At 55.2% G+C, this 21,051-nt stretch overlaps 1 protein-coding gene across 1 annotated transcript in view; it reads right to left on the reverse strand.

Moving 5' to 3' along the window:
• Window positions 1–3,228: 3,228 nt before the first annotated feature.
• ABTB2 (ankyrin repeat and BTB domain containing 2) overlaps window positions 3,229–21,051 on the reverse strand; it is a 186,231-nt gene continuing 168,408 nt past the window's right edge. The window contains exons 7-17 of the mRNA XM_055549291.1: window positions 20,428–20,529; window positions 18,085–18,181; window positions 17,692–17,827; window positions 14,140–14,369; window positions 12,521–12,699; window positions 11,856–11,961; window positions 11,635–11,737; window positions 11,013–11,103; window positions 6,799–6,867; window positions 6,052–6,165; window positions 3,229–4,784 (exon numbers count right to left, since the gene is read on the reverse strand). Coding sequence (XP_055405266.1) covers window positions 4,587–4,784; window positions 6,052–6,165; window positions 6,799–6,867; window positions 11,013–11,103; window positions 11,635–11,737; window positions 11,856–11,961; window positions 12,521–12,699; window positions 14,140–14,369; window positions 17,692–17,827; window positions 18,085–18,181; window positions 20,428–20,529 — 1,425 coding nt within the window. The 3' untranslated portion in view covers window positions 3,229–4,586. The remainder of the gene's footprint in view (window positions 4,785–6,051; window positions 6,166–6,798; window positions 6,868–11,012; window positions 11,104–11,634; window positions 11,738–11,855; window positions 11,962–12,520; window positions 12,700–14,139; window positions 14,370–17,691; window positions 17,828–18,084; window positions 18,182–20,427; window positions 20,530–21,051) is intronic.

The raw sequence follows: 21,051 nt of genomic DNA on the forward strand, positions 1-21,051 counted from the left end.
TGGGCCAACCGACAGGAGCAGAAGGGAAAGGAAAGTATCAGGAGCTGGGGGCAGACTCGGCTTTAGCCTTGGTGGCCTGTCGGGATGAGTTTCCTGTGGAGACTCCAGCCGAATCAGCCCAGCTTCTCAACTGCCTGCAGGGCAACTGGAGTAGAAGGAAACCACCCCCTCATTTCCCTTAGCAGGGTCCCCTGCTAAGGAGAAGTTCACCGTCCTCTCCCCAGCCTGCCTTTGGCTGCTAACAGCCTGAAGTGGGCAGCAGAGGAGAGAAGCCCCCATGCTCCTGAGCGGTGGCTGGAGGAGGAAGCCTGGTCACTGGGGCAAGGTAAGGTGACAAGACAGTCCTGTTTCCATGCTAGTTTCTCCTGGCTCCTTGGAGAATGATTTTTTTTTCTAATTATTATTTAAGTGCTTGCTTTGAACATGTTTCTGCTACACGCAGGCTTGAAGAGGCCTTGCTCCTCTTATGTTACCTTCCCTTCAATCTTCTGCCCTCTAAAAAGAGAAAATACGGCTGAGCTCCTGTATGGAGCCAGCTGGTGACTAGACCTTGCTTCTTAGGCTGTATACTTGACTGAGGCATCTCCTGCAGGGATGGGGGAGCTTGTAGGGAGGGTGGGCACAGACCTCTTAAGGGGAGCCCCTGGAGATGGTGAGTGCTGGGAGGGACAACCCACCCCAAACCACCTTCGCAGCAGCCTCTGCCCAGGAGGATGGTGCCAAGGGGTGTGCCTCCCACCTGAGGCCACCAGAGGGCGCCATGAGTCCATGGCGAGCCCTCTCCCCACAGAGGCCAGGGCCCCAGCCTGGGCCTCAGGCTGCCACCCCTGAGCCCCCATCCAGCAAAGCCCACAGTGGGTCTGTCTTCATGTTGTCCCCCAAATCCAGAGTCCTGGCCTGTTGGTCACTGAACCACAGCCACTCCTGAATTTCTCCTCCTGCTTCAGACGGGAAACATTTTAAAAACCTTTATTTCTACCTGGACTTTGCACCTAAGACAAACTACCACCTACTCCAGAAAGCCTTTGGGCCTGAGTCACTGGCTTCCGGTCTTCTGTCCATTAACAGGTGACACAGCCAGCAAGCGCTCAGCAGGGCCTGAAGGCGGCAGCCATCACAGGCAGGGGGGCCCTCATCAGGCCCCCCTCCGCCCTGTGCTGGGCCACACAGAATTGGATCGTGGAAGGATTTGCAAACAACTTCTGACAGCCTAGCAGTAGTTCTGCACATCAGGGCGGTGGGGCCCAGGACACAGCAGGAAAGTCCCTGACAGCTGTCTTTTAAAAAATTGTATTGTAGTTGTACAATGTTATGTTAATTTCTGCTATGCAGCAAAGTGATTAAGTTTTAAATATATTCTTTTTCATATTTTTCATTATGATCTATCATAGGATACTGAATATAGTTCCCTGTGGTATACGGTAGGATCTAATTTTTTATCCATTCTATATATAATAGTCTGCATCTGGGAATCCCAAACTCCCAATCTATTCCCCGCCTGCACTGCTTGGCAGCCACAGTTCTGTTCTGTTTCATAAATATGTTCATTTGTGTCATATTTTAGATTCCACATGTAAGTGATATCATATGGTATTTGTCTCTCTGACTGACTTAGTATGATAATCTCTAGGTCCATCCGTGTTGCTGCAAATGGCTTTATTTCGTCCTTTTTTATGGCTGAGTAGCGTTTCATTGCATACGTGCACTGCATCTCCCCCACCCGTCCCTCTGTTGATGGCGTTTAGGCCATCTCCATGTCTTGGCTGTTGTAAACAGTGCTGCTGTGAACATGGGGGTGAAAGTACCTTTTCAAATTAAAGTTTTGTCTGGATATATGCCCAGGAGTGGGATTACTGGATCATATGGCAACTCTCTTTAATTTTTTGAGGAACTCCATACTGTTTTCCATCGTGATTGTGCCAACTTACATTGCTACCAACAGTGTAGGAGAGTTCCCTTTTCTTCATATCCTGTCCAGCATTTATTTGTAGACTTTTTGATGGTCATTCTAACTGGGGTGAGGTGGTATATTATACCTCATTGTAGTTTTGATTTGCATTTCGCTAATGAGTGATGATGAGCATCTTTTCTTGTGCCTATGTCTTCTTGAGAGAAATGTCTCTTTAGGTCTTACTCATTTTTTGATTGGGTTTTTTTGCTTTTGTTTTGATGTTGAGCTGTGACAGCTCTTTCTGTATTTTGGAAATTAAGCCCTTGTCAGTTTCATTTGCAAATAATTTTTCTCCCAGTCTGTAGGTTGTCCTTTTGTTAATGGTTTCCTTTGCTTTACAAAAGCCTGTAAGTTTGATTAGGTCCTGTTTGTTTTTGCTTTTATTTCTATTGCCTTGGGAAACTGACCTAAGAAAACATTGGTATGATTTATGTCAGAGAATATTTTGCTTATGTTTTTGTCTAGGAGTTTTATGGTGTTATGTCTTATATTTAAGTCTTTAAGGCACTTTGATTTTTTATTTAAGTCTTTAAGGCACTTTGATTTTTTGTGTATGTTGGAAGGGAGTGATCTAACTTTATTGATTTACATGTGGTTGTCTGGCTTTCCCACCACCACTTGTTGAAGAGACGATCATTTTTCCACTTTTCTTTTTTCCATTATTCCTGCCTCCTTTGACGAAGATTAATTGACCATAGGTAAGTGGGTTTGTTTGAGTTCTCCTCTTCCACTGATGAATATGTCTGTTTATATGATAAGCGCCAGTGCTGTGCTGTTTTGATTACTGTGGCTTTGTAGTATTGTCTGAAGTCTGGGAAAGTTTTGCCTCCTGCTTTCTTTTTTTGCAGGATTGCTTTGGCAATTCTGGGTCTTTTGTGGTTCCATTATAAATTTTAGGATTATTTGTTCTAGTTCTGTGAACTAGATGTCCGGATATCCACAAAATCTGACAGCTTTTTCCTGGCACTGGGCTCCCGTCCTTCCAGTCCAGCTCAGCGCCATGTAAGTACTTAACGAATGGGAACACACCTACCCCATTTGACAGAACAGGAAGACTCAGGCCCAGTGAGGGTTGGATCCAGGCTCAAGTCCTGGGTGGGGCAGGGCAGGGGTTAGCGGCTGGCCATGCACAGCTTCCGGTAGAGGCTTTGTTCCCTCTGAGACACAGGTGTCTCAAGTAACAGGGAATCAGCTCTGGGTTCTCTTCCTGGTCCTTAAGGGCTCCTCCCTAGCTCTGAACTTTGGGTAACCCTCTATAAGGAGCCATGAGGCCAAGGTCATTGTTAACAAGTGTTTATTGTTAATAAAACCATAGTACATTTACAATAAGTGACAACATTAATGTATAGTTACAGTATCATACAATATTACAGCAATAAAATAACACCTATTCCTTTGTACATCCAGCTCAAGCAGCTAGTTGAAAATATTTTCCAGGGTTGTAAACCCCCAGGGTTTTTCAAGGTGACTGAAAGGACACCTCCTAAAGTGCCTGGGGCTTCTGGTGAATAAATAGTTTCTAAGGTACGGCCAGACAGCCAAAGGGGACATCCGGCACAAGCTGTTCCGGAAGACGCCTCGGATGTCTGGTACATAAATACGACAAGGGCCCAGGCCCAGCGATGCGTCCCCACCCCGGAGAGCCTGGAGCCTACAGGATGGCAGGGTCAGGTAGCAGGGAAGTAGAAGGACCTCTTCTCCCAGTCCTTCCCGTCTACCAATGCCCCGACCTTTAAGTTCCCAGTGGGAAGTCTGGGCCCTGCTCTCTAGTCCAAGTTAAAGGACTCTTTCTTTCACTGGAGAGACTGGACTGGCGGGATGTTTAGGGCTCTGCCCAACCCTTTTACATTGGCCCCTGAAAACAGCAGCAGCAACACAAGCTGAGGCCACCAGGCTCCTCCACTGTGGCCGTGCCACCCTTGGCTCAGACCAAAGCTTTGAAGACGCTGGCGGGGGGAACTAACGGCCTTCACTACTACTCATTGAGCAGGCCGGCGGTCCCTCTGCCCAAAGGAGCCCAGACACCAAGGAAATAGACTGAAAATGACCCTCTTCGCAGGATCCCCAGGCCCCCTGGAGGCCACATCGGGTCTTTCAAAGGCACAGCCTTAAGTTCAGGTTTGTCTGTCATGACACTGAGGGAAAAACAAACACCAGCTTTTGACTGAAATGGCCTGGGGCCCAGATAGAACATACACTCTCTACATTCATAAGAATGCCCACACCCCCCCAGGAGCCCCACTTAGGACAGTCTGAGCTGCCCGAGGCCCTGGGGGTGGGCTGGTTAGAGCCCGGAGGGCATGACGAGAAGCTGTGCAGAGCGGGATCAGCGCGGGCCTCCGGGAGGGGCACACGAGGGTGAGTGCACGGCAGCCCTCTGGTGCAAGCAGGCGGCAGGTGTGGGGAAGGGCCACTTGTGGCCACACCTGCCCTTGGCTCATCACTGGTTGAGCAAATGGTTAGGCTCTGGGCCTGCCCGAGTCTGGCTCCAAGAGTGCCGGTAACCAGTCTCAGCCCAGCAGGGCCCCAGCGTGTCCACTGGTCCTGGCTATGTGCTGACCCAGACACCCCCAGGAAGCTCCCAGCCTTCCTTCCCACCGGGAGGCCTAGTGACAGAGCCAGCCGCCCCCACACGTCACACCCGAGAGGTGACGTAGAGCGAGTGCACGCGCTCGGCCAGGGTGCTCTGCAGGTCCTGCAGTGGGTCCAGGCCCTGCACCTTGCTGCTGCGGCCGTAGATGAGCTGCCGGAAGGAGTCCTGCTCCAGCAGGGCCTTCATGTGCTTGAGGAAGAAGCCCTCACAGAACAGGGCCAGTTCGGGGGCGTTGTGGATCTGTGGGGGCAGGGAGAGGGGTGAGACCCACAGCTTCAGCATAGCCCTGCCCAAAACTACCCCCAAGCAGTTCTCATGGGCAAAGGTCCAGCTCCAAGCCCCAGACCTGGGGAGGCAGGCAGGCCCTATCTCTGCATCTTAGAGCAAGTGAATTCCTCATCTGAAGTCCTTCCATGAGCATCTCCTCAGGTTAGACTGATCTGGGTTCAAATCCCAGCTGTGCTGCCAGGAACATCCTGGCATCTTGTTCTCGGCCTGGGTCCTGCTGGTGACGGCTTGTTGAGGGGCGGTCGTCATCCCCATGGGATTGGAAGCTCCCTCCCTAAGGGCAGGGGCTGTCCTGGTGGGATGTGCAGCATAAGGCCCAGCACACGAGTGTTCACGTGGTAAGCACTCACTGAGCACTGAGTGCCCTCTCTGGGCCAGGCACCGGGTGCAGGCCCTGAGGCCCAGGTCTGTGAGGCTCGCTCAGAGCTGATGTTCAGATCAGGGGGACAAGAGAAGCCAAGGAACCAACCAGGCCAGGTGACCATGGACAGTAGTCAGTGCTCTGAGGCAGTGGGAGTGGGTATGGGGCAGAGAGCTGTGTGACTTGGGGGCAGCTGGGGGAGGAGACTTGCTGGGGGACTGCAGCAGTCCTGGGGTGGAAACGAGAAAGAGATGGGGGCCATGTGGCCGGTGAAGAGAGAGGGAGGCATTGGAAGGGGAGATGGGAGAGGGTCCTGGGGGCCTCGTAAGGGGTGACAGATAAGGGCTGGGTCTTTACTTTGCAATGGGAAACCTTTGAAGAGTTTCAGTAGGGGAGTGGCAGGGTCTTCACACTTTTCAAAGAGCCTTGTGGACTGCAGGGCGAAAGCCAGGAAGTATTGGAGGCCAGGCCAACGCGATCGTCCAAGAGCAGGGAGAGTGGAGGTAGCGGGACGGGGAGGGGTGGCGGATGCATTGCGGGTGTGGGAGGTGACCGTGGCATCTGCTGCAAGGAGGAAGACTAAGGAGGACCAAGCTGGGGAGAAACTCGAGTAGTGTTGAGAACTGATCTGACTTGGAGGGGCTCTGCTCTTTGCTGCCCCAGGTCTCACTGCCCAGTGCGGCACAGCTGGCACGGGACCTGGGGTCCACCCGGCTCAGAGCTCAGCTCCCTAGCTGCGGGGCCGCCCTACTGGGCGGCCATGACCTCAGGCCACTGAGAGGGTGACACTATCCTTCAAAGCTTCCAGGGCACAGCAGGGTGAGTGATGGGGGGCGGGGGCGCAGCGGTGGCCCTCACCTTGGCATACTTGTAGGTGTTCACGGCGCTCTCCACGCTCAGGGTCTGGGAGCACAGGATCTCACAATGCCGCTGCAGGGCGTCCAGCTGGAACAGGCTGGCAGCTGACAATAGCTGGCAGGAGGAAGACAGGCCGTGGGTAAGCGGGGCCAGGCCCGTGGCCCTGGCATCACGGAACAGAGAGCCCCTGACCCCCAGGACCCTCCCTGCCCACCTGCCAGTTAAGTCCAATGGCCTTGATTTATTTCTACCCCAGGCCATCTAGGTATTTGCTAGGATACCTTGGGAGGTATCCGACAGGTGACAGACACTGGTTGGAATTTCTCATGTTGTAGCCTTCAACTACGAGCTGCCTGCTCATCTGCACGACCTTTTAGGCAGGCGCATGGCCAGCAGCGGGTCCGTTCTCTAAGCAGTAACCTGGTAAGGTGGGGGGGGGGGGGGGTACCTGCTGCCTTCTGATCCTCCCGGGCTTTCCATCCTCAGGGGTGGCCCTTCTAACCCTGAGGTGTCGCCTGGGAGGTTGGGTTCCACAGGCACACCATTTCCCACGTGCTCAGAAGAGCAAGGACCTGCAGGGAAGCAGGGGGTCCTTGCAGAGGACCCCTTCCTTCCCTCCTCCTGTCTCCAATGATGTGTTTCTGAGAGTGGGGTGGGTGAGACCTGGCAGATGTCTCTGCTGGGCACAGGCATGTTAGATGGCCTCAGGGGCTCCCCGCTCCTCTCCCCGACAGGCCAGGTCCTCACCTCGAGGATGTCACTGGTGGGGATGTCCATGGATTCCGTTCCCCCGTAGTACAGATACTGCATCATCATCTGCAGGAAAAAGGCCCCATGTGAGTGCCAGGTGACCCACAGCACCAATGTCCCCACCCAGCGCCCCTGGAGTGCCGCTCCAGCTGCTGCCCGCCCCTTGGTGCCCCACGACCTCTGTGTGCCAGCATCTGCACACCACCCGACTCTCGTCAGGCATTTTTGTGCTTCCCCTGGAACGCGTATGGCAAGCTGCCTTCAACAGAGAGGCTTTGCTTCAATCCTCACAACAGCCCTGTGAGCCCAGGAGGGCGGATACTCTTCACAGCTGGGGAAACTGAGGCCAGGCAGGGAGGCTGATGAGGCGGACCCGCCTCCTCAGAACCCTTCCAGCATACCAGGCACCTCATGACTCATTTTCTCTTCTTACCGAAATTCTAAACGTGGGGCTCTGAGGGGGAGACTGTCCACCCTCAGAATCCTGACTCCTGACCTCCCCATCCGTGCTAGCCAGACCCCAACCTCCTCCTGGAAGCCAGTGCCGCGCTAGGGCCCGGGACCTGGCCCAGAGGTCACCCTGCCGACCCCGGGGGCCCTGCGGCACCACATGAGGTGGCCTGGGGAGGGGGCTATGTTTAGTTCTGCTGAGGTCTGACTTACAAGCTCTGCCATCATGCTGGAGACTGGGGAGTTTCCAGCTGGAAGAAGAAAAATGATTCTCCCTGGTTGGCTGAAGAAACGGCCCCAGCAAGGAGCTGGCAAGGGTATAAGTAAACACAGCTCCAGCCGGCACAGTTGGGCTCTGTTAGGACTGGCCCCGAGGCTGGAAGGGGCACCAGAGGGTCTAGAGGAAAGGAGCCCGCGCTGGGGCAGGGCGGGGGAGGGAAGAGGCCTGCCAGCCGCGTCCAGGCCCGAGGCCTGTCCAGGAGGCATCAGCCCGCCCCCTCCCCTCAGAGGAGCATGGGCTCCCAGAGGCCCCTGCTGGAGCTCAGGTGGAGATCTTACAGTTACACGGATGTACCTGTGTCCCCCTACTCCAGGCAGTGTGTGCCTCGGGTGGGCCCACGTCTGGCTTCCTCCGCCATCCCCCACCCTGGGAGCTGAGTCCCCAGGACTGGGAGTGGGACAGCTCCCATCTCCAGGGATTCTTTCCTAGGTGTTAGCCTCAGGGCAGCCCCGAGGTGAGAAGGGGCCCAGCCTGCGGCTCCTCTTCCTGGCCTAGAAGAGGCCTCCTGCCGCTTTTGGAGCTGGTCTGGGCCAGGCCCAACTCTCGTGGCACGTGGATCTCCCTGAGGCACCTGAATGCAGATGAGCCCACAGAAGTGGGACCAGAATTGCTCTCTTGGAGCCTCGCTGGGGGAACCGGGCTGCTAGCAGGCAGCTGTGGACATTAATTTCTCACAGCCCGGCAGCCCCCAGGCAGGATGTGGGTCATCCAAAGCAGGCAGCCTGCAGGGCTGGAGCGGGCAAAGGGCTGCTCCCAGCGGGGCCCCAGGCAGGACCAGCTGCAGGGATGGCCTCGCTTCCTTCTGCCCAGAGTGGGCCACCAGGAAGGAGCATGACCACAGGAAGGCCCCCAGTTCTGCAGGGCCAGGACTGGGGCCAAGAGCCATATCAGAACGGCAGGGCTATCCCCCAAAGGCCTAGGTTTAGTTGGCAGTGACCCTGGCAAGAGTCTACACCTGTGATGTCTAATCATAGCCACTGGCTACCTGTGACTTTTGAGCATTTGAAACATGGCTGCTCTGAATTAATACGTACTGTGTCAAAACTGCATTGCAAACACTTAGTGTGAAAAGAATAAAACATTTTGGCTACATTAAGCTAAATAAGAATAAAATTAATTTCACCTGTTTCTTACTTTTTCCTTCATCTATTAAGCAATTTTACATAACCTCTGTGCCCAGCATTATCTTTCTATTAGAGATAGTATTGCTTAGATCTCCTTGGGCCTCTGTTTCCTGTTTTAGAAAACAAAGATCTCAAGTTCTCTTTGTGTCGTGAGAGCCAATGAGATGTCTGGGGGCTGCTCTGAAACTTAGGCTTTTTTAGGAGGCCTCGGACCTGGATCGATGGCTTCAGCCGCACGCCGCCGCCCCCCTCTCCCACACCCCGCCCCGAACACTGCGGGATGGCAGAGCTTTGTTCCCAGAGAACCCACAGGGCCAGGCCAGTGGCTAACGTGCCCCAGGCCCACGTGTGCCCTGAGGTTAGACCTGTTGTCTCTGTTTACCCCGTGACAACCCTGAGAAGTCATCAAGGGCTGCCCAGCCTCCCCGGCCTCGGGCGTCAGCCCCTGTTGAGCAGATGCTGCCTCGATGGCAGGGGGGTCACCCTTGTCCCACGTGCACCCTCACCCCACCTCCCGCCCAATCCCCTCTGCCCTTCTCAGATCCGCCTCCTGGGTCGGGTCGTGAACCCACCTCATGCTCCAACTCACCTGGACTTTGGGCTTCTTGGCCAAGCAACTTTCTAGAGTTGCTCCCCTCCCCAGGGAGTTTGGCTCAAGGGATGGGAAGAGGGGAGGGTGGACACCCTACGCCCGACCCTGGGCCGCCTCCAACGCCTGTCATCAGTTGCTGCCAAGTCCCCCATTCTCCCCTCATCCACACCCCTCTACCCTGCTGCCTCTACCAGTCGCCATCATCACTCAGCTGGATTTCTCACCTGTTCCCCTGGCTGCAGTCCTGCCCATCCTCCCCTCACCTTCCAGAGTGCACGAGGTCACGCAAACTGGACCATTCCACACGTCCTAAGATTGAACCCTGGCTCTATCATCTCCCAGCTGTGTGACCTTGGACAAGTTACTGAACTTATCCGTGCCTGCGACACCTCATGGACCAAGGGGGATAATAACATGTGTGCACCTTTCTGGGCTGTGCTGTGACTGATAAATGCACTTAGAACCATGCCTGGCTAAGTGTCAGCGATGGTGGCGACCTCATAGCAGCTTCTAACTATCCTTGGGTTAAAGCGCAAGCCCTTCATGCGATGGCTCCTCGGGGGCAGCCTCAGCCTCATTTCTGGATGTTCTTCTGAATGGCTGCCACGACTTGACCAGAGAGCATTTCCTGAACAGGTTGTGGTCTCTGGTGGTCGTGGTCTCTGCATGCATTGCTCTGTCTACCTGGAGCTCCCGATACCTGGCTGACTACCCTGGTCCCCAGGAAATTTCCTCCTCCACAGTTTCAGTGCCCTTTCCTGCACTGCCGCTGCCTCCCCCACCACTTCCAGTCACATTCATTCATAATCCTGTCTCCTGGAGGCCAGGGTCCCTGTCCTGTTTACTGCTGCCTCCATGGTACCCATAAGTGACTAAATGCTAAACAGATGACTGCCGGGAACGAGAGAGAGGGACTAAACCCTTTTAGACGGTGGCTCCTCACGCTTCTGTGAGGCTGTGATCTCCCCATTAGGTCACAAGCCTGTCCCGGGCAAGGCCAGGTCCTGGGCTCACATACCAACTGCCTCTTAGCCTCCGTCTCAGCCCCTAAGGGTCACCCCTACAGCCTGAAGATCACTTTCTAGAAAGGAGCTCCCCACTGGGGATCAGCTTAGGCCCCAGCCAGTCCCTTCCAGACCTCACCTGCCACTCCCGGCGGCCAGCCTGTGGAGCTTCCATCACGCAACCTCTGACATTCAAGGCCTGACCTTGATGATCTCTCAGGACCAGGATGGGCTCCCCGTGGCTCTTTCTGCTTAGCCGGCACGGCTAGGGTCTGATGCCGGGGAAGAGTGATGGGCCTACACCAGTGCACGTGCACGTCGCTCTCCACCCACCTGGGGTCTTGTTAAACTGTGGGGAGTCCCGGCATGGGGCCTGAGGCTCTGCATTCCCAACAAGTGCTCAGGCAAGTCTGTACACTGGGAGCTCACTCAGGACAAGGGCTCACAGGTTGCATGTGTGGTGTGCGCCTGTCTTTACATGCCCGTCAGGCTGCCCAGACCCCTCACCCAGTGGTTAGAGCTCAGGGCCCATGAAACAGACTCTGAAGCTGCAAACTCACAAGGGAAAGGCTACCCTGGCTGGGGAAAGCCTAGATGCTCCAACCTGACCACTGAGTCAGCAAAACACAGAAGGCATTAGGGATGGAGGGGAAGACTATGACTGACTCACAGCTGACCCCGCCCAGATGGACCAGCCAGGGTCGGGGTCCTGGGGGGGAGGAGCACCCCTAGAAAAACCCTCAGCGCTGAGGTACACACACCTGGAAAATGTGGTACTTCATGTCGCCAATCTCGATGGTTTTGCTGCCGTCGCCATCTTGCTCTGATTTATTGGTCATCAGCGTCTTGAACCTGGAGCCAAGGAGATGAGACAAGGAGGGGCTTGAATGTGACTTTTATTCCATCACCGTGTGGCAAAGGCCCCATCCATCGCCTGACCGGTCACCAGGGGACAGGAGCATTTTAAAAATCACTGCTGTGCTCGCAAAAGAATTCTGGGCAAGTGACGTTTTACATCGTTCTAGGCTGACAGACAGCTGGGCTGAGCCCCGATCTGTCCCAGCTGCCCTCTAGCTTAGTGACCGTAACACCTGTGGCTGGAAAACTGACCTTCACGTTAGAACACTCATGATTTCTAATCATCAAAAGCAATGGCTTGACCAGAACAACGACTCAGCTCCTCTTGGAGAACTCTGGGTCCTCTCGTGACTGTCCTTCTGTCCCCTGTGGGTGGGTGGGGTCCCCTGCTCTGTGACCACCCTCTCTGGGGTAGAGGCTCTTCTCCAGCCTACCCGTCACCTCATATCTAAATGAAGCTGCACCCACCCCCCCCCCCACCCCGCTTCCCAGGGGGGCAGAGAATTCATTATCTGGGCTGCCTACCTGTTAGAAGCCGTCACCAGCAGGACTTTATGTGCATAAAACAGCTTTCCTTCCACGAGGAAGGTCACATCTGACATCTCCTTGTTGTTCAAAAAGTGAGGATCTGTCGGTGGGGAAGGAGAAGGGGATGATGGAGGCGCCCGCCGCCCAGGCACTTGGGAGGGGAAAGGAGGACAGAGATGAGAGGGAGGGGAGAGGGGAGAGGAGGCGGGAGGCCTCACCGAGCCTGGCCGGCAGAGTCTTGCGGAGCTCAGGGATGCGGGGGATGGGGCTGCTGCCGTAGCAGTGCGTGAAGATGGCCGCTAGCTGCTGCGTGACCGAGTCGTTCTGTGGGGGGAGAGGTGGGGAGGGCCGTCAGCTGGACCCCCATCTGGAGGCCGTGTGTTTACAGCTCCAGGTACGCCAGGCTGGCTTCAAAAGTCCAGGCCAGGATCAGCGCAGCACTGCCCTTCATTCCGCCTGGATCTGGTCTGGCGAGGGAGGCCCGGTCCTTCCACACCGACTCCTCAGACTGCTTTCTTGGCCAGGCTCCGTCCCAGACAGACCCCCGGCCTCTGCAGTCAGGCAACGAGGGTCCGGGCGAGGGCTGGACGTCCACCTGCGGGGTGCCTGTGTCCTTCCGTCCCTGTGAGGGGGGTGTCCCTAAGTCTGTCTGCCTGTGTGTCAGTCTCTGGGTCCGTCCTGTGGTCTGTCTGCGTCCTGCGGTCTGTCTGCCTGTGTGTCAGTCTCCGGGTCTGTCCTGTGGTCTGTCTGCGTCCTGCGGTCTGTCTGCCTAGGTGTCAGTCTCCGGGTCTGTCCTGTGGTCTGTCTGCGTCCTGAGGTCTGCCTGCCTGTCCAGTCTCCGGGTCTGTCCTATGGGCTGTCAGCGCCTCCGGGGCTGTCTCACCTTGCTGGTCTTGAGGATGTCAAACATGAGTGGCAAGCCCTCGGTCACCAGCTCCTCATTGTACTCCTCCTCCTTGATGGAGCTGAAATCCCGCAGGAGGCTCTGCACCACTGAGTACCGAGACTGGGAGAAGGACGTCCTCAGAGACTCGATCCAGACGTGCAGCTTCCAGGGGACGCCTGGGCCAGGAAGAGGTAGGGCAGTCACCCCCCGGGCAGAGTGCTCCCCAAAGGGACCACTGAGCCCACCTCATGACAGCCCCCTTTCTGGCAGGCTAATGCACCTGATGCCTGCCCAACCGGGGGCACCCCCTCTCCCCAGCTCAGCGCAGCCAGTAAGGAAAGCATTCGTTCACCCTGACGGGCCTCCCTGAGACATAAAAGGGTCTCAAAGTTCCCATCAGATGAGGGGGAGGAATGGCTTCAGGCCAAGTGCAGGGAGCCTGAGCTCTGAAAATCCACGGCTCAGCCTGGGAGCCTTCAAGTGCAGGCCTAGCACCCATACTGGCCCCACTGGCTTGTCAGGCCCCGGAATTACCTACTGGGGAGGAACCATTATAATTAGGAGGGGTGGCCCCGGAGACTCGAACGCCCGGAGGATATGCAGGGACCCTGGGGACAAGAGGACCCCATGCCTGTCCAGAAGCCTGAAATGAGCCCTGTTCTGTCGCCGAGGGCTTTTCCCAGCGCCTGGCTCCCTGGTGTGTCTGTGCACACGCAGGGCCGTGTAATTACTGTTTACCAGCTCCCTGGAGTGTGTCACTGGGGCCGCAGAGTAATCCAAAACTGCTCTGTAAAGGTCATGACAAAAACTAGTGATGTTTCCGATAATTAGAGATTGTTTCTTACTCCCCAGCCTCACTGTGGATTTAAAAAGGTCTGACGGCATTCCCTGGGGACATGGTGCCAAGGGTAGCGTCAGCATCCCTGGTTTACTGACTGTGTGCAGGAGTGATAGTCCCATTTCATAGGGAAGAGCACTGAGGCCAGCCCGCCCCCAGAGGGCCGTGTGGCTCCCGCTTCCTTGGCCCAGCGCTGGTGTTCTTGTGTCATGGCCCCCAGGGAGAGGAGCGATGCTGGCGTCATGCACCGAACACCCACGGTTAGTGGGCCTGGGCCCTGTGCTGTGTGTGACAACTTCACATCCGTAGGGGAGGAGCACTAGGGAACGTGGCAGGGCTGGGATCTCCCCCAGGTCTGTCCGACCAGCCGCCTGGGAGGAAAGAAGTCTGCAAGCTTGCAGGCCAAGGAGCGGGGAAGGCGGGCTGATGGACTGGAGAGCATCTCATTGACCAGAAATGTGGACTCCTGGTGCTCTAGATGCTCCCACATGCCCAGGCCTCGACCAGGGAAGTTGGGGGCCCTGAGGGCACAAGGCTGGGTGAGGCTTTTGATATGTCCCCACTGAGGACTGTCTGAGGCTCAGGGCACCACCTGTCTTGGTTTGAGAGGACGGAGGCCCTCCCTGCACTCCACTGCCTCCTGGCCTGTCTGGCCTGTGGGCCTGGCCCTCTCGTGTGTGTGTGTGTGTGTACATGCACACTGAGGAGCAGCACAGCATGTGTGTGTGTCTCTGTGTGTGTGTGCCTGTGTCTGTACACGCACACCACGTGGCCTCACCCAGCGCCCTCAGCTCCATGGTGATGTCCACGTAGCCGTGCTCTGCGCTGTAGTACATGGCCTCCTGGAGGGCCTTGGTGCGCGTCCGGCTCAGTCGCATGGGCCCCTCGCTGCCACTGCCCTGGCTGGACGCATCACTCTCTTCCACGCCCTCAGCCAGGATCTCCTCCAGGGACAGCACGTCTGCTTTGGCCTGCTGTGGCTGCGTCAGGAGCTTCCTCAGGACGTTCCTGCAGGGAAACGGACAAAGAAGGGTGATGTCCAAGGCTCCCGCCATGGATGGTGCCTGCCGAGCTGCCTTTCAGTGTCCTGTGGCCCAGACGGGCCAACTACGGGGCATCTTCGGGCAAAAAGGGCTCATGGTCTTCCCTTCCCAGGCAGGCTGGGCCCCCAGGTGAGCCAGGGAAAGGTGCAGAAGACCTCTCCCTTCTGCCATCCGGGTACTGCTGAGAAGTCATGAGCTCTGGGGCTACGCAGGCTCTGCCATCCTGTGTGATCTGACAGGCTGTTCTGCCTCTTTGAGCCCTGATGGGTTTGTCACTGTAGCATGGGAAATCAGTATCATCCTCTCCCAGTTAATGTGAGGCTCAAGTGACATCACATGCAGAGCCTGATACACAACAATCATCCTAATAGCAGCTGACGTGCATATTCCCACGTTGTTGTTCAGTTGCTCAGTTGTGTCCAAGTCTTTGCGACCCCATGGACTGCAGCACGCCAGGCTTCTCTGTCCTTCCTTCATCATCTCCAGGAGCTTGCTCAAACTCATGTCCATCGAGTCGGTGATGCCATCTAACCATCTTTTCTTCTGTTGTCCCCTTCTCCTCCTGACTTTTATCTTTCCCAGCATCTTTCCAGTGAGTCGGCTCTTTGCATCAGGTGACCAAAGTATTGGGAACTTCAGTTTTGGCATCAGTCCTTTCAATGAATATTCAGGATTGATTTCCTTTAGGATTGACTGGTTTGATCTCCTTGCAGTCCAAGGGACTCTCAAGAATCTTCTCCAAAAAAAAAAAAAAAAAGAATCTTCTCCAACACCATAGTTCAAAAGCATCAATTCTTTGGCACTCAGCCTTCTTTATAGTCCAACTCTCACATCCATACATGACTACTGGAAAAACCAGATCTTGACTAGGCAGATCTTTGTTGGCAAAGTAATGCCTCTGCTTTTGAATATGCTGTCTAGGTTGGTCATAACTATCCTTCCAAGGAGTAAGCGTCTTTTAATTTCATGGCTGCAATCACCATGTACAGTGATTTTGGAGCCCAAAAAGATAAAGTCAGCCACTGTTTCCACTGTTTCCCCATCTATTTGCCATGAGGTGGCAGGATGCCAGGATCTTAGTTTTCTCAATGTTGAGCTTTAAGCCAACTTTTCACTCTCCTCTTTCACTTTTATCAATAGGCTCTTTAGTTCTTCATTTTCTGCCGTAAGGGTAGTGTCATCTGCATATCTGAAGTTACTGATATTTCTCCTGGCAATCTTGATGAAGCTTGTGCTTCCTCCAGCCCAGCATTTCTCATGATGTACTCTGCATATAAGTTAAATAAGCAGGGTGATAATATACAGTCTTGACATACTCCTTTCCCAGTTTTGGAACCAGTCTGTTTTTCCATGTTCAATTCTAACTGTTGCTTCTTGACCTGCATACAGATTTCTCAGGAGGCAGGTAAAGTGGTCTGGTATTCCCATCTCTTTCAGAATTTTCCACAGTTTGTTGTGATCCACAGTCAAAGGCTTTGGCATAGTCAATAAAACAGAAGTAGATGTTTTTCTGGAACTCTTTTTTTTTTTTGATGATCCAGCGGATGTCAGCAATTTGATCTCTGGTCCTTCTGCCTTTTCTAAATCCACCTTGAACATCTGTAAGTTCACGGTTCACGTATTGCTGAGGCCTGGCTTGGAGAATTTTGAGCATTACTTTACTAGCGTGCTGCTGCTGCTAAGTCGCTTCAGTCGTGTCCGACTCTGTGCGACCCCATAGACGGCAGCCTACCAGGCTCCCCCGTCCCTGGGATTCTCCAGGCAAGAACACTGGAGTGGGTTGCCATTTCCTTCTCCAATGCATGAAAGTGAAAAGGGAAAGTGAAGTAGCTCAGTCATGTCTGACTCTTCGCAACTCCATGGACTGCAGCCTACCAGGCTCCTCCGTCCATGGGATTTTCCAGGCAAGAGTACTGGAGGGGGGTGCCATTGCCTTCTCCGGGGGTGCCATGAGATGAGTGCAATTGTGCAGTAGCTTGAACATTCTTTGGCATTGGAATGAAAACTGACCTTTTCCAGTCCTATGGCCACTGCAGAGTTTTCCAAATTTGCTGGCATATTGAGTGCAGCACTTTCACACTTTCCATGGAGCAAGCATGTTTTAATTTCATGGCTGCGGTCACCATCCACAGTGACTTTGGAGCCCAAGAAAATAAAGTCTTTCACTGTTTCCATTGTTTCCCCATCTACATGCCATAAAGTGATGGGACTGGATGCCATGATCTTAGTTTTTTGAATGCTGAGTTTCAAGTCAGCTTTTTCACTCTCCTCTTTCACCTTCATCAAGAAGCTCTTTAGTTCTTCTTCACTTTCTGCCATGAGAGTGGTATCATCTGCATATCTGAGGTTATTGATGTTTCTCCCGGCAATCCTGATGTTGCCAGGTACCAGTGCATTTTACCCTCCCTGAGAGAGGAACCTCAGTATTCATGGGTGATGAATACATCTTGCTCATGTCACACTGAGTGGGATGCAGACTCAGAGGGGGTTCCAAGCCCCAGGCTCTTCTGTCGCATCCTGTGGCCTGGGGCTCCAGATGGCTGTCTCATGGGCAGGCCCCAGGCCACTTGGGGGTGGGGCTGTCTCCCTGCAGACCTGCCTGCCCCTCCCCAACCCCTTCCCCACCTTGTGATGGAGGCTGGGCTGTGCAACACTGGGTACTCTGTTAACCCGCTGAGTTGACAGAGCAACAGCGGGATGACCCAGGTCCCTCAAGGGAGTCCCTCTTTGTCTTCTACTCACCTCTTCCCTGTTGCCCTTTGACCCCAGAGCAGCCTAACTCTGGTTAGGTGAGACCAGCTGTTCTGGTCTCACCTCTGCCCTGTCACACCCCCAGCAGGCCTGGCCCCTAAAAAGCAGGGTCCACCACCCGCTCCTGGAGCAGGGTGCGATTGCTAGCAGAGCCATCAGGAGCATCTTCATGGTGGGCTTGAAGTCTGGGTGGAAGCCCCTAGCGCTCCAGGCTGTGGCGGGCAGTGGAGAAGCAGCCCAGGCACAGGAACAGATGGGGTCCTGGGGCAGCCCTGGGTGGCTGCAGGTGGAGGGTCTTACGGGGGAATGGGAGGGCCTGCCCTGGGCACCCACCACCCTGTGTTTCCAGGCCTCCACCCTCTGGGCCCACATGCTGCCTGAAGACCTGTATCTTCTTTCTGGCTGGTGTGCAGGCAGCTACCCTCTATCCACCCCTCCCCTCCATCTCTGGAAAGATCTCCAGGCCTAGCTCTTCTGCTCCTGAGAGCCTGCTTCATGCTCCACAGAACACGGGGTAGGAAGCCCCGGGTGGGTACCTGTGGCCATGGGCGGCCGAGTGGCTGAAGCAGTTCATATCCTCATGGAGGGAGGAGGCCATGCCGTTGGCTTCGAGCATGCTGAGGAGGGGGTCGGCGCCCCGGCTAAGCAGCAAGCTGACCAGCTCGTAGTTCCCTGAAAGAGACGGGCCAGGAATGCTTCCACCACCCATGTCGCTGCCCCTGTGCTGGGCCTGTCTGAACACTGAGCACCATAGAAACACTGACGATGGAGTGAGGGGGAGCCCCTGGTGACCTGAAGCAGGGGTTTCAAGGCTTGCCATGGGGGTCTCTGTATGTGGCTCAGCCAGGCAGGGTGACACTGTAAGGAGGGCCAGGTGGAACCGCAGGGCAGTCAGGGACCCTGGCTGGGCAGGGCAGCGGTACACCTACCGGCCGCAGAGGCCAGCTGCAGGGGCGTCTCCGCATAGCTGTCTTCGCCGCCGTTCACTGCAGAGCCCTCCACGTGGGCGCCAGCATCCAGGAGCAACTGCCAAGGCACAGGAAGGGCACTTGAGCATGGAGGGGAGTGTCACCTGGGTCGGGTGCAGGGGCGGCTTCGGGGAGTGACCTTTAGTTTCCTCCTGGCATGTGACCAAGAGCCAGCTCCCTCAGGCATCCAGAATTGTAGAACTCCTGGCTACCTTCACGGCTCTAAGTGCTCAGAATCTTCCCCTCCGCTTTTTGTGGTCTTGGACCAAGCCCCTGAGCTATAGGGACCTCTGAGCTATCTCCCCCTTTCAAACAGTTTCCTACAAACTGGCTGCAGTGAAGAATAGAAGGTAGGTGTGTGCTAACTCGCTTCAGTCATGTCTGATCCTTTGTGACCCTATGGACCATAGCCTATCAGGCTCCTCTGTCCATGGGCTTCTTCAGGCAAGAATACTGGAGTAGGTTGCCGCGCCCTCCTCCAGGGGATCTTCCTGACCCAAGGACTACACCCACATCCTTTACGTCTTCTGCATTGGCAGCCAGGTTCTTTACCACTAACTCCACCCGGGGAGCCCAAGAATAGAAGGCAACACCGTCCAATCAACCAGGGGAATCTGAGGCTCTTGACACAGCAGAGGTTGTGGGAAAGACAGAGCCAGTAGGGTCAGAGCTGAGTGGCAGTGCTGGCCGCCAGCGAGTGGGTGATCTGGGGCAGGTATCTCAACTCCCCAATCCTCCGTCTTCCTCATCTAGAAAATGGGAGAGAGGCCTGTCTTGCAACATTGTTGGGGATTAAGTGAAGAGGTGCTCAATTCTCCATAGGGGTTCAGTAACCAGTGGCTTCTAGGGCTCCCTTCAAAGAGGTTCTATGAGCTGCCCAAGGCTGGGCAGTGCAGGGCTGGAACAGAACCTGGCTGTCTGGGACACCAGGTGGCCTCTCCTGGTTCTGGCAAGGGCAGGCCTTGCAGGGGACAGACAGAGCAGGGCTAACAGATACCAAGCGGTGCCCGCTGGGCTGGCTGGCTTTGCCTTGGGCGGGGGTGGTGTCAGCACACCACCAGGTGACTTCAGTCCATCTCACCTTTCCTGACTGGCTGCTCTGGAGGGAGCCGCCTTTCCAACCCTCCCAGGTTTCCAGAGACTGAGCCTCCTCAGAGACCGCGCTTGAGCAATTGGGCCAATCCTACCCACCCCTCACCTGGGACCAGGTGTGAAGGGTCCAGGCTGACCTCTCAGTCTCCCCACAATGTGGGTGTGGGGGTGGCTGTTGGCGGGAGGCTCTCATCAGTCAGACAGCAGCTGCGGCAGCGCTGTCTGAGCCAGAGCACCAAAGCAGCAGAGGAAGAGAGAGACCTGCCCGACAGGGTGAAACTGGGCACCAGTCCAGACAAGCCCAGGGCACAGCCCTGCAGGCCGGTCTGGGCCAGGGTGGAACTCTGCTCAAGGTCTCAAGAGGACAGTCACCAAAAAGCGGGCAGGATATGGCAGCCAACCTACTGACCACCGGCTAAGGAATCTCTCGTATAGGCCAGGACTATGTGGACAGCGAACAGGTCGACATGACCCCTGGCCTCGAGGGACCCACAATCCAGCAGATGGCAAGGGTGTCATGCAAACTCCCAGGAAGGAGTTTCTGGAACCCTGCAGGCCTCAGGAGAGAAGGCGTCTAGGAGCCGAGTGGCAGTGTTGCCATGCCCCGTCCATAGCTTCCACTTCCAGGCCTGCCCTGACCCTCGGCCAGCCACAGCTACCGGGGCCGAGGTGGGCACAGTGTGACTTGGCTGAGCAGTGTCAAGTGACAGGCGAGCAGTGTCAATCTGAGTCTTCTCTCAGGAACTGAAATGCTGAGAGACTATGGCTGCTAACGGGGAGGGGCAGAACCAGAAGGACCGCATGGTATAAGCCATAGAATTCATGAAGGAGTAAGAACAGCTCAGGGTTGGAAGGATGGTTGGAGGAAAGAAACACATCTGTGCAGATCTGAGCACATCTGCACAGATTCCAGATTCCAGCACAGCCCGAGACTCACCCACGGATGCAGAGAGGCCAGGCAGGCCTGGTATCATTTGGACCTGCATCTTGTTCCCTAAAATCTCACATTAGAGCCTGCTCACATCCTGCTCACTAGAGCCTGCTCCTTGGGGAAAACCAGTTGAGTCTCTGTCCTGCTGACCCAGTGAGCTGGCCTTAACCAGTGTCTCTGGTGTCTCTGATCCCACTCAAGACATGTGAGGCTGGGGCTACGCTTGGGGTTCAGCCCATCTGGAAAGCTGGGGGCGCATGGCACACCTGGCAGGAGCTCACCTGGACCACAGAGATATGTCCATGCAGCACAGCAAACGTCAGCGAGGTCCAGTGCCGGCTATCCGGGTGGATGGAGGGGTGCCTGGGAGAGTTGCTTGGAACCTGGGAAAATGCCACAAGGGATCAGTGTTTCCAAGGTGAGTGACATTCCTGGGCGGGTGACACAGGGCCTGAGCTAAGGGGGAGCCCTGCAGGGATGGTGGCCATGAGTCAACTCAAGTGCTTTTTATATTCGATTGGCAACGTCTGCCTGGAGTACCTTGTGGACAAGGCTCAAAAGGATGTTCAATTAGTGATGTCTGCCCTGGGCAGAGAGATGGCAGAAGGGGAACACTTTATGCCTCGGAAGGAGGTAGAGCAAGAAGTGTCTGGAGATGGTAGGGATGGCTGGGGACTAATTTGATACCAGGGGAAAAGGGCTACAGTAACAGAATCATGGCCATTCTCTCCAGTGGACTCCCCTCTGAGCTCACTTCTCTGGCAGAAAGCCCGAATCTTGAGAAAAAACCGTCTTTGCTAACTATGATCTCTGTGTATCTTATATTTCCAGTTCTCTGAGACACATCTACTCTGTTGTCCAAATCATCACAGCCAGCATGGATGATGAAGACCTTGGGGTGTTCT

Source organism: Bubalus kerabau, chromosome 15 (genome assembly GCF_029407905.1).
Source record: "Bubalus kerabau isolate K-KA32 ecotype Philippines breed swamp buffalo chromosome 15, PCC_UOA_SB_1v2, whole genome shotgun sequence".
In the NCBI taxonomy this organism is placed as follows: Eukaryota; Metazoa; Chordata; class Mammalia; order Artiodactyla; family Bovidae; genus Bubalus; species Bubalus kerabau.